We start from the raw sequence: 12,213 nt of genomic DNA, 5'->3' as shown, positions 1-12,213 counted from the left end.
TGAGACGGAAGGGAGGAAATGGGCTGCCGGGACCCTCAGCCACCCTTGTTTTGGGGGTGCTGTAGCCGGTGGGGATGGGGTGGGGTGTGGCCGCCTTCGCTCCCCACGCCCCCCGGCACGTGCAGGCCAGTGTCTGCCCTTTGGGCCGGGGTTTTCTGAGGGTGGGCAGCTCCGCCCAGAGTCCCTGGCACGCCTGGCCCTACCAGGCCACCCTCTGGGAACCCCAGCGGCAGGTGGGGGCAGGGCTGAGCCCGACGTCTGGAAAGCCTCCCGCGGAGGCGCTGCCCAGCCCCGGGCTCTCCTGGTGTTTTCCTTCTTCTCTGAGCTGAGGAAAGGGGGGCACAGGGTGGGCGCGGGAACAAGGCAGCTTCTGTCCTCCCCACGCCGCCTCTTCTGCTCTGCCCCGGGCCCAGACCCTTCCCAGCCGGGGCCCCGGGAAGCCTCCTCCCACCAGGCTGCCGGCCCCGGGCCGCCAGCAGCCGCTGGGAAGAGGCCATCCTCCTGGGAGGACGGTGGCCGGGACGGCCTACCGAGGCCCGTGGAGGCAGGTCTGGGGGCCCCGGCCCTGGGATGCAGCTGCTGGAGGTGGGCCAGCGCCCTGAGTCTAGGCGGCCCTGGAGAAGAGCCCTGCTCGGAGGAGACCCCCGATCGGGTGAGCCCGGACGGGCAGGGCCTGTGGTGCGGGCCACGGCAGGGCTTTCTGCAGGGACGGCATCATTCCTTCATCCGTTCGTTCACTCGTTCTTTCGGGGCGTACTGAGCGCGGGTGGTGGGCCGGCCCGGTTTCTAGAAAGCCGGGTGCCTGTCTTCTGGAAACTCTCCCTGGGGTGCGGGGGTGGGGGCGTTGCATATCCAGAGCCTGGCAGTGGGGGGGCGGGGGGGGCGAAGGGGGCCAAGTGAGCCCCCAGAGGGCCCTTAACCAGCCCTGGCAGAGGAGCATCTCCAGGGGAGGAGGGAGGCCCTGGGCTGGGTCAGGGGGGCAGGAGGGAGCCGGTGGGTGTGGCCATTGTGGTGGGCGTGGCCTTGCGTCACAGGTGTGGCCTGTGGTGGGCCGTGGGCCTGGGGGTGGCTGGCACTTTTTGCAGCTGGAGGACCCAGAGCCTGGCTGGGTTCAGTCCATGTGTTACCCTCACGGCCCTCGCTGCCCCCACCCCAGCTAAGAGGTCCCAGGGTGAGTCTGGGTGGGCGGGGCACCTCCCTGCCACTGCTGCCTGGGTCAGGGTCAGTCCTCCCAGGGTACTTGCTGTGCCCACCCTGCCCACCCCAGGAGGGCACCGGGCGGGGGCCCATGCTGGATGGAGGTCCCGCTGCGCCCCCTCGACACGGCAGCACGGTCCGCGCATAAGATGGGGAGTTGGCGCTGAGCCCCACGCGGCTGCCTGCTTGTCCCCTCTGGTGGACGTCCCTCTGCCTGCCTACAGGGTGTGGACTGCCCTGCCCTCCCCAACTTGGCTGCTCCTCAGTCCCTTCACCCTCTGTGCCCTGCTCAGGGCGTCCTGGGCCCAGAGCAGCAGGAGTCCCGGGACACCACGTCCAGCCACCTTGGGAGGTTGGGATGTTCGTGGTGTGATGTCTGAGCGGCTGCTTAGGCTGTGGGCTCTGGCCCTGGCTCCGCATGTCCTGGTTGGCAGACCAAGCGGCGACCTAGCTGTGCCTCAATGTCCCCATCTGGGAAGCAGGCCCACTGGTCATCTTGGGAAGAGTACCTGGCAGGGACAGGGGCACAGCTCATGTCCCCAGGAGGGCTGACGATGCAGACACGTCATTGTCCATCTGTGCACTCAGCAAGTGGCCTGCAGCCCAGCCACGTGCCAGGCACCTGTGATGGGCAGATCAGGGCCATGGGGCCACAGGGGCCCTCATCTGTCCTTAGGTCTGACTCTTCTCCGTCCACTCTCAGCTGGACCCTCTTGGGCTCTCCAGGTGAGCCTGACTTGCTGTAACACCTGCCCTGTGCAGGCACGCCTACGGCCCCAACTCCCCCTGTCCTGACCTGGCTCTACCCCTCTGGGCTCTGTGGCCTTGGCCAGGTGGTCACCCTCTCTTGAGCCCCTGTGTCCAAAGTCCTGGGAGGATGGCTAGGACCTCTTATGCTGGCAATGGCCCGGAGGGGACAGCGCATGAAACTGCCCATGGGGCCTTACACGGTAGGCACTCAGTAAACTCTAGCTACTCATTCCTTAAAGCACCTATTGTATGTTAAGCCCTGTCCGAGCTCTAGGGCCACAGCAGTGATAAATGATAAATGTGCGGAAAGAGAATCACATGTTACAGGTGCTCTGGGGGCTGGTTAGGAAAGTTGGGTGGGGCAGGGTGTAGCCAAAAATACAGCAGCAGGTGGCAGCTCGAGCCCCATAACAAAACCCCACAGACTGGGCGGCTTAAACCATGGACGTTTATTTCTCACAGTTCTGGGGGCTGGATGTTCCAGAGCGGGGTGCCAGCATGGCGGGGTTCTGTGAGGGCCTCTTGGTTTACAGATGGGGTGGGTGGGGTGTGGGGGGAAGAGAGCGAAGGAGCTCTCTGGGCTCCTCGTGTGGGCACTGATCCCATTGTGAGGGCCCCACCCTCATGACCTCAGCCAACCCTAATCATATCCCCAGGCCCCACCTGCTGTACCATCACATTGGGGTTTGGGGCTTCGACAAATGAAATCTGGGAGGATGCAGAATATTCATCTATAAGAGACGTTTGAGTGAAGACTTGAAGGAGTGGAGAGAGGGAGCCCTGAGCCTGAGAAGGAGCTGCAGTCCTAGTGGAGGGAACAGCCTGAGGCAGGAGGGACCCCGCCGGGGAGGAGCCCTGGGCCCTTGTGTAAGCCCCACCCTCACAGCAGCGGGGCCCTTGCAGGTCCAGCAGCAGAGGAAGATCTAACCCAGATCCTTGGGGCATCTCTCTGGCCCCTGCATGGAGAGGGCACCACAGGGCAAGGCTGGGCAGGGAGGCAATGGGGCTCGGGGGCTCGGATTCTGGGTCGGCCCTGAAGGTGGAGCCGCCAGGAGTAGGGAGTGGACATGAGGTAGGAGGCCGGGAGCACCAGGCCGGGCAGCTGGAAACCAGTGGGTGGTGGGGACAGAGGACGACGAGGTGCCGCACAGGCCAGGCGTGGTGCGCAGTCCTCGGGAAGTTTCCAGGCCTGATTCTGGGCGGGCGGGGCAGGAAGCCAGCCAGTGGTTCCTGAATGCCCCCAGTCAGGGCGGGCTCAGCTCAGGGACCGCTGGAAGCGCTGGGTTCGGAACGCGCTCTCCAGACAGAGGACGCATTTAGCCCGGCCTGGAGGGCCTTCCGCCCGCTGTCCACATGGGCCGTTAGGGACCCGCCCTGGAGCCGGGCGTGGGCTGCATCTAAGAGGGACCTTTCATGGTGGAGGGCCAGGCGGGGCAGGAGCAGCTGTGCGGGGCCGGGGCCCAGCGGACAGGGTCGGGCAGCGAGTGGGGCCCCTCGCTGGGGCGGCAGGAGACGGAGCAGGGCTGTTGCAGGCCGGGGGTGGGGTGGGGTAAGGGCCGCCAGGCGTGGGGTCCCCAGTCCTTTGGTTCAGGGCCAGTTCCTTCGTTTCCTCCTCAGAGCTGCCTTCCTCGTGCCGCTGGGGGTGGGCGGGGGGACCCAACCCGACGCCCCTCTTCTCCTCTCCTTCACCTGTGGGTGGGCCGTGTGCCCCGAGGCTGCGCCCCTCTGGCTCGGGGCCTGGCAGAAGCCTGCCAGCCGGGGGCTGTTTTCTTCGGGGAAGGGGGAGGGGGGTGGGCAATGGCAGGCCTGCACGACCACCACGGCCAACCAGTGGGGACAGGGGGCCGTCAGCTGGCCCGGTCCTGGGGGAACGCTTCCAGGAGCTGCCTGGCTGCCACCTGGTCGGGCCGCTGTGGCCACTCCTCCCCAGCTCCTGGGACAGCCGACGCCCCTCCGAGGATCAGTGCGTCCCCACCTCAGACTGGCACGTTTCTCGGCCTTAGGAGGGCAGGGGGACGGCGTGTGGCTTCCTCAGGGCCGGGGGCCAGGACAGGGAGGAGGGCACGGCCGCCCTCGCCAGCCGCCCCAGGCCACCTGCCCAGCTAGTTCTCGTGAGGCTCTGGATGTTTGCTTTGGGCCGGTCTGAATGCCTGAGCGCCAGAGCCGGCTCCCTTCTGGGGACCGTGTCCCAGACAATGGGTGTGGGCCCAGAACCCAGGCCAGGCTTGGGGTCGGGGGCCGGGTGGAGGGCTCCCCACCCACCCCTCGAGGCTGCTCGCTGTGGCGTGTGCACCTGGCCGCAGTGAGGGGCTGGACAGGGCGGGCTCTGGGTCCAGCTCCCCACGCTGCACCGCGGGCGTCCACAGAGCAGCTTAGCTTCACGATCGGAGCCGCGGGCGGTGGGTGCTGGCGGTGGGGATGGAGAGCGAACCGTTGCATCCACGGCCGCAGCTCGCTGGGCGCCCGAGACGCGCCAGGGGCCATGAGATGCTTTCCAGACCCCCTGCGCTGTGGGCAGTGTGTCCGCCGGCACCATCTGACGGGGGCGGGGGTGGTGGGCGTGGAGGGGGCTGAGCTCCGCAGGGTGGGTGACCGGTCCAAGGCCAGTGGTGCCGAGACGCGGCCCCCAGGGTGTCCACTGGCGCCGGAGGCCTCGGTCACTTTGCCCACCGTGCTTCCTGGCCTCGCCAGGCCCAGCCCTCGGGAGAGTTCACTCAGCCTGCCCCCCCACCCCCGAGGACCTGGGCTGCCCCGGTGTGGGCGGGGTGGGGGTGGGCAGGCACAGGGTGTGGGAGCAGTGGAGCCAAGGCTGAGGCCCGTGGCTGTGGAGACGCAGGAAGAGTGTCCGAGGAGAGGGACAGTGGAAGCGACGGCGAGCGGGGACGAGCCGGGCCCCGAACTCGGGAACTGGAGCTAAGGGGGGCAGGGCACGGAAGCCAGACCCCACCTGACCCCTGCGCGGTCAGCCCCACCTGGACGCCTGCGTGCTTGTCCAGCCGGGGGTGCGGCGGTCGTGCAGAGGCCGCGTTGGCCCCCACGTGGGCTGGGAGGTGGGAAGCTCGTGACCCTCGAGGCCCGGGGTCGGTGCCGGCTGACCGGGCCTGCTGCCTTGCAGGGGCCAGGCCCAAGAGGACACAGAGGCTGAGCGCGGAAACCTGGGACCTGCTGAGGCTCCCGCTGGAGCGGGTGAGTGGGGCTCGGGGCGGGCGGCCGGGGGCACGTGGGGGCAGGTGGCAGCCAAGCGACAGCCGCCTCCAATTAGAAGCAGAGCGTGGGCAGAGGGATACTGAGGCCGGCGCGGTGTTTGCTGAGCTCCCAGCACCCACCGGGGTTCCTGTCTGCGTCACGTCCCTGCCAGATGTGCCCCGTGCGGCCCAGGACCCTGGGCGGGCCACGTGCCCAGAGGGAGCCCCAGGAGACCCCGCAGCGCCGGTGGCTGCTCCCTTCCCTCTCAGCGTGGTCCCGCCCCCCCGGCCCCGGCTCCTGACACGTCGGCCCCCCGTGTCCTGGCCGGTCCCCATTCCTGTCTGCTCCCTCCTCCCTCGGACTCTGCTCCAGGGGGAAGCAGGGCCGTTACGGGTGGGGCAGCGGGGGCTTGACAAACCCCAAACAGGTTTGGGGGCCCTGGGGCCGCTCTGTGCCTGCCGGGGTGGGTGCTGTGCGGCCCAGGAGCAGTGGCCTGACCTCTCGGAGCCTCCAGTCCCTTCAGTGTACACTGGGCTCAGTTGTGGACAGCCACGGGGACCCACTGTGGGGACAAGGCTCAGGGCCGCCCACGGTCACCCATCGCTCAGTGTGGGCAGGTGGACGTTCGGGGTGGTCAGAGCCCCCCCAGTCCCCGCCCCGCCTCTTCCCGCCCCCAGGCTGCCGGCAGCTCCCTCTTCCTCGGGCCCCTGAGCACCTCCGTGTGGGTCAGTGAAACGGGGCTGCCTGCATGTGCTCAGCCCCTCCTGGGGTCCTGGGCTGGGGAGCGCTGGCGGCCCGGCCCCCTCCCACGCCCGGCCGTCCTCCGCCTCCCCAGGAGCAGAATGGAGACAGCCACCACGCGGGGGACTGGCGGGGGCCGGGCAGGGACTTGCTCCCCCTCCCCGTGAGGAGCAGGAAGTCCCAGGAAGGGCCGGACGTCGCTGAGAGGAGGCCGCGGGAGGGGAGCCGCTCCCCCCTGGACAGCGCGGACGTCCGGCTGCAGGTATCTCGCACGGTAGGCGACTTCTCCCGGGGGCCACAGGGAGCCGCGAGGGGCTCCACTGCCCACCCTCCACAGCATCCTGCACAGCCCACCTGGAGGCCGGACCGGGCCTCTACAGGGAGCTGAGGTCATGGCCCTGTGCTGTCCCCTGGGACCTGGTGGGCACAGGGCCTGCTGAAAGCCCGGGGCACCCCGGGCAGGGAGAGGGTTTACTCATCAGCCGGACGGGAGGCCTCATGTTGGAGGGGGGGTGGGCAACAGGCAGCCTAGGCAGGGTCTGCAGGACAGCTTGGGGGCTGCAGCTCAGGTCCTCAGGCCCAGCCAGCAGCCTCGTCCTGGGGACACAGTGTACAGGGGTAGACAGACAGACGGGGTCTGGTGGACAGATGGGTGGGGATGGACGGTTGAGGGGTGGGTGCACTAGTGATCGAGTAGCCGGACGGGTCTCTTGCTGCCTGGCAGGTGTCGCTCTGTGCCCAGGAGCCTGGCTGGTTTCTCCAGGCTCTCAGGGGCAGGTCAGGTACAGGGTGGGCACAGAGGGGCACATGTCCGGCCACGCCCAGGTTCAGAGGTCAGCCTGGAGCCCCCCATGCACAGAACACCTGCGTCCAAGCCTCCAAGAATTAGTTTAAAAATAGTTTCCTCCAAGGGTTTAATCAGCACCTTCCCCGCCTTTGAGGGGCGTGGGTGCCATGCTGGGTATTCTTAGCCCCAGATGGCTGCTTTGCACCTGTCTTCCCGTGAGCCTGGGGCAGCCTCCGCTGACCCCATTTGACCCCAGCCCCACTGGATGGGTCAGAGGATGGCCAGAGTCTGTGTCCGGGGAGTGGGGTGAGCGGGGGAGGGCACAGGGGCCTGGGGAGGGGGACGGGATCCCTGCTTGGGGCAGGAGGCCCCGACCCCGAACCCAGGCAGTGCAAGGGCCCAGGCAGTGCAAGGGTGTTGCCACCAGCACAGCGGGGGCTGCGGGATCTGAGGAGGGTGGCTGGGTGTGGTCTGAGGGCCCGAGAACTTGTCCTGGGGCCGGGCATGGGGAGCAGGGCTGGGCCGGCCCCAAAGGTCAGGGAGAGTCTTGGAGTCGGCCCAGCCAGAGAAGGCCTGGGCAGGGAAGGACCCCTGCCAGGGCACTGGGGAGCCACAGCGGGCTCTGGAGTAAGAAAGGCCTGCCCAGGGTCGAGCAGAGGCCTGGCCTGTGCTCATGGTCCCCACCGCCCAGCTTCACCCAAGACCATACTTAGCAGGTGACGGCGGCGTGCATACCCACAGCCCGTTGTTCATGCTGTGAAACGGGGGCCGAGCGAGGGGTGCAGCGCCTGCACCCCGGCTGCCTAGGCCCCCACACACCCCGCCCTGCAGCAGGGAGCGCAAGGAGAGACTTGTCTTTCTGATTCTCTCGCATCCCTAAGTCACACCAGCCACCCCGCACGAGGGCTGTTTTGGAAGTCTTCCCAAAGAGGCAACCGAGGCAAAGCCGTACACCCCACCCTCCCATCTGGGGGCCTCAGAGCCTTGGGCCCCAGAGGTGGGGCCCGGGGAGGTGAGCCAGGCCCCCCAGACGCACTGTGGCTGCCACGGGCGGAGACCAGCACTGCGAGACCCCTTGCCTGTCCTATCTGTGAGTTCTGGCCCAGCAGTGTCCCTGTAGCTGCAGTTCCGGGACCTCTTCTACCAAATAGATGGCAGTCAAGGTTCGGGCTTGCCACGTGTGCCTTGTTTACAGCAGCCCTAAGGGGGAAACCGAGGCTCAGGGTACGAAGGAAATGGCTCGAGGGCGTCCAGCTAGGAATGGTAGGGCTGGGGTTCCTAGTTCAGGGTCAGCTCCTGGCACCCATAGGTTGGCCCCCATAGAGAACACGTCAAGGTTTCGGGCCATGGTGGTATCTTTGGAGAAAGTTCCTACGACAGGGTTCTGAGCCTGGCCCCAGCTGGAGGCCTGAACCCCGATGGTAGGTTGAGCCCCCGTGCCCACCCGGGCACCCGATAGGAGGCGTTCTCAGAGGGCCAGTCCCGGGCTGCTGGTGGTGGCCGTGTCCCCAGGGCTGTAATGGAAGGGGCCGGCAGCTCTGAGCCCACTGTAGAAGGAGCAGGACAGAGAGGGCCCTAAGAGGGGCCTCTGGTGTCCTTGCCGGGACTACCCAGATGCCTCGGGTGGTCGGCTCCTGCTGGCTCCAGGGCCGGGCTGACGCTGACTCCATGACCTCCCAGAGCAGGAAAGGGACACCCAGGCGGCAGCAGGAGGCCAGGGAGGGCACTGCGGCCGAGGGGCTTTGGTCTGGGGCCAGGCAGAAGCCAAGGGGGCTACTGTGTGGTGATGCGGCTCTGCAGGGGGTGAGGGTGTCAGGCCACGCGACCATTGAGGCCCAGAATGGTAAAGGACACCGATCCGTCTGGCTCCTCTCCGGGCTGGGCAGGAGACCGGGGCTGCTCTCAGAGAGGAAGTGCTCCCCAGACAGGTTTCATCCCCTCACCCTGCTGCTGTGACTGCCCACAGGCTCTGTGCTCAGGGAAATCCATCTCCGAGTGTTTACGGAGATTGTGTGTGTGTGTGCGTGCGTGCGTGTGCGCCCGGCGCGGGTGGGCGGGGATGGGGAGGGGCCCTCGCCCTGGGTCCTATTTAAGCATCAAGCTAAGAGGGCCTGTAGGTCTCTGCGGTGAGGCGGCACCGGGCGCTGCAGGCAGGGCAGTGGCACAGGGGCCTTGGCGTCCTGCCTGGGCTCCACGTGGCCCAGCACCCAAATCCACTTGGCTGCTGGCGGACAGGGCTGCGGATCCACGTGAGTGGGGGGTCCCTAACACGGCTGGAGGCTCACGGCCTGTCGGAGCTGGACTTGAGCGCTCCTCCTGGGGGGCCGGGGCGAGTGGATGGCCAGCCGGCGGGCAAGCAGTCAGCTTCCCAGCAGCCTCGCCCGGGCCAGTTCAGTGGGGGTGAGTCCTGTGTGTTGATCCGTACTCACCTGCCTTCGGACGTCCCCATCCTGGGCGGCTCGGGGGCCAGGGCAGCCGCAGCCCTGGGGAACTGGCCAGGCCGGCTGGAGGGGACACAGCCGGGCCTGGAGGATGGGGGAGCTTGCGCGACCAGGGCTGCCGCCGCCTTCCCGGGGAGAAGATGGGCTGAAGCCCCTGCGCTGGGGGTGGAGTGGGCCTCAGGGAGTTCTGACCTCGGGCGGAGGGAGCCCTAGTCAGGCAGGGGAGGGGGGAGGGAGCGTGGGGTGGCCTCCAGGTCCCTTGACCGTGTCCTACTGGGATTCAGGCCAGTGTCCTGAGCAAGGGACGTGGGCCTCCGCCTGTGCCTGTGGTCCCAGGCCAGCAGTGCCCTGCATGAGGGGGCGCCCACCCTTCACAGGTGGCCCTGGGCTCAGGGACGGCGAGAGCTGCCAGGCCCCGGGCCAGTCCCAGGTCTCAGGCTGGGATGGCTCTGGCGCAGCGCCTCGGGAGCTTGTCTGGACGACCGTGGCGGGGCCCTCAGGCCAGCCCTGGCCGCGGTGGTGATGGCGCCGTGAGAGGCCTACAGCAAACCCCCCTCTCCTTCAGGTGCCTCTCTTGAGCCCAAGTTGCAGCCCAGGGGAGGCTGGAGGAGTGCTGGGGACACATGCGTCCAGTGAAGTGGGACCTCCGGGTCACACCTTTCCTGGGAGGGGCCTGGCTCCATTCACCTGGCCCATGGTTCACCTGGGAGACCCCAGCGGGGGCCAGATGCTGGGCTGGGGGCGGGAGCAACAGCTGCCCCTGCAGTGGGGTGGTGCTGTGCTCACCCCACACCTGGCGGAGCCAGGGGCCCCCCAGCCTGCGAGCAGAGCCCACGAGCGCCTGGGGGAGGCACCTGTCCGTCGACCCCACCAGTTCATGGGTTGACGCTGGTCCCCAGCCACTCTCTGCCGGGCCTGCAGGTCCCCAGGAGGCCCGGACTAGGTGCAGCCCCCTGGCCAAGGCCCCTACGGGCCCCTCAGCACCGGCTCTCCCCTCCCTCCAGGTTTCCTGGGCACCACAGGAGAGCAGGGCTCTCGGGTGGATTTTGAACCCCCAGCTCCAGGCTTGGCTCTGGACCTGCCCTGGCCAGGCAGGGGGTGGGGAGGTGAGACCCAAGAGCCTGAGCCCAGTGGGGTCTCCTCCGAGCTGTCACCTGCCGGCACAGGTCGGTGGGACCACCCGCTCGGCTGCCCCTCCCTCCCTGCCCACGTCGGCCAGCGGGTCCTCCCGGCCTTCGGACGCCTCACTGCCCCATGGCCTGAGCCCAGCTCGAAGCAGCCCTCACTGTGCTCTGGGAGCCCAGGCTGGGCCAGCTTCCAGGGCCCCAGTCTCCTCTGTGAAACGGGCTGGTGATGGGTTGTCGGGAGCTCTGGGGGCCGCGCAGTTCAGGCTCTGAGCGACGAGGCGGCCGCCAGCCAAGAGATGCGCGGGCCAGGGCTGGGCAGGGCTGGGCAGGGGGCACCAGCTTCCGAGGAGGGAGGGAGCGGGGTGCCGGTTAGCACCCGAAGTGTCCTCTGGAAGCCACTCCATCCAGCCATCAGCCCGCAGGGCCCTGGACCAGGCCTGGTGAGGCTGGCGCGGGGGGATGGGCCTGCTCTGGCCCTGCCCTTTGGGCAGCCCCTGAGAGACCACGCCCTCCGTGGAGGTGTGAACTGAGGCCACCCTGCCAGTTGGGACTCAGCCTGACCCAGTAACCTGGTCTCACCCTACCCCACCCACTGCCTCAGAACTGCGGCCCTTCCCCCCATTCTGACCCAGCAGTGGGACTTGCGCGGGTCAGCTGGCTTAGCCCAAGGTCAGCCCTCCCCGTTGCCCAGGCTGCACACTTAATGCAACTTTTTAAAAAAATTTTATTTATTTTATTTTATTTTTTTGGTTGCGTTGGGTCTTCGTTGCTGCACGTGGGCTTTCTCTAGTTGCAGCGAGCGGGGGCTACTCTTCGTTGCGGTGTGCGGGCTTCTCACTGCGGTGGCTTCTCTTGTTGCGGAGCACGGGCTCTAGGCACGCGGGCTTCTGTAGTTGTGGCACGCGGGCTTAGCAGCTGTGGCTCACGGGCTCTAGAGCGCAGGCTCAGTAGTTGTGGCGCACGGGCTTTGTTGCTCCGCGGCATGTGGGATCTTCCCAGACCAGGGCTCGAACCCACGTCCCCTGCACTGGCAGGCGGATTCTCAACCACTGCGCCACCAGGGAAGCCCCCAGGCTGCACACTTATGCTCACTGAGGGCATCTTCCAGAGCCCCTGTGGTCCAACCACCAACCCAGGGCCCCCAGCCTGGCGTCCTGGCTCTCCCCAGCCACCCAGAGCAGACCCTGGCCCACCACACTCCCCCTCGGCCAGCACGCGGAGGGAGGGGCTGGGGGATGAGAGCACTGTCTCTCTAGCCTGGCCCGCGCACAACTGCTATCCTCTGGGGACCTTATAAAACTGTGCAAACCCCACAAGGGGTGGGACTGGGAACACAGAAGCCCTCACCTCCCCCGGTTCGGACTCCTTGCCTTTGGTGGTATGACCTGACATTGCTGGCACCTCTGGGTGCAGCATCACCGCTGCCAGGGCCCTGGCACCAGCCCCTTGCCGTGTGCGTAACGAGCTGCCAAGGGCCTAGTCACTCACTCGTTTATCTGTGTAGCAGACACTGGTGAGTGCTGTGCTGGGTGCTGGGGCTCCAGAGGTGCCCAGGCACGGTGGCACTCACTGCAGGCGGCTGACACAAGTGCCCAGTAGGGGCCCCTGGGGGGCACCAGGGAGGAGAGAAGGGGAGGCGGTGGTGGTGCTGGGAGCGGGAGGGGCGGGGGGGGGGAGAGGAGGGTGCTGACCTCGGCCCAAGCCGAGCAGCCACTCAACTGTGTCTGGGGGTCTGTGAGGGGCTGGTGAGCACAGCAGGGCCACCTGTGGCTGGCCCGGAGCCAGCACTGACTGCCCGTCCCGCCCCCCAGAGCATCCCCCGGGCCCCATCCTCCGACGAGGAGTGCTTCTTTGACCTGCTGAGCAAGTTCCAGAGCAGCCGCATGGATGACCAGCGTTGTCCCCTGGAGGAGGGTCAGCCCGCGGCCGCTGAAGCCACGGCTGCCCCCACCCTGGAGGAGAGGATCGGTGAGCCCGCGGGGGC

At 67.5% G+C, this 12,213-nt stretch overlaps 1 protein-coding gene across 1 annotated transcript in view; it reads left to right on the top strand.

Moving 5' to 3' along the window:
• GPSM1 (G protein signaling modulator 1) overlaps positions 1-12,213 on the top strand; it is a 30,949-nt gene that overhangs the window by 15,537 nt on the left and 3,199 nt on the right. The window contains 3 exon segments of the mRNA XM_060101982.1: positions 5,063-5,133; positions 5,969-6,148; positions 12,041-12,197. Coding sequence (XP_059957965.1) covers positions 5,063-5,133; positions 5,969-6,148; positions 12,041-12,197 — 408 coding nt within the window.

Source organism: Mesoplodon densirostris, chromosome 6 (assembly GCF_025265405.1).
Source record: "Mesoplodon densirostris isolate mMesDen1 chromosome 6, mMesDen1 primary haplotype, whole genome shotgun sequence".
NCBI classification, from domain to species: Eukaryota; Metazoa; Chordata; class Mammalia; order Artiodactyla; family Ziphiidae; genus Mesoplodon; species Mesoplodon densirostris.
This window is presented reverse-complemented; position numbering and strand designations above follow the sequence as displayed.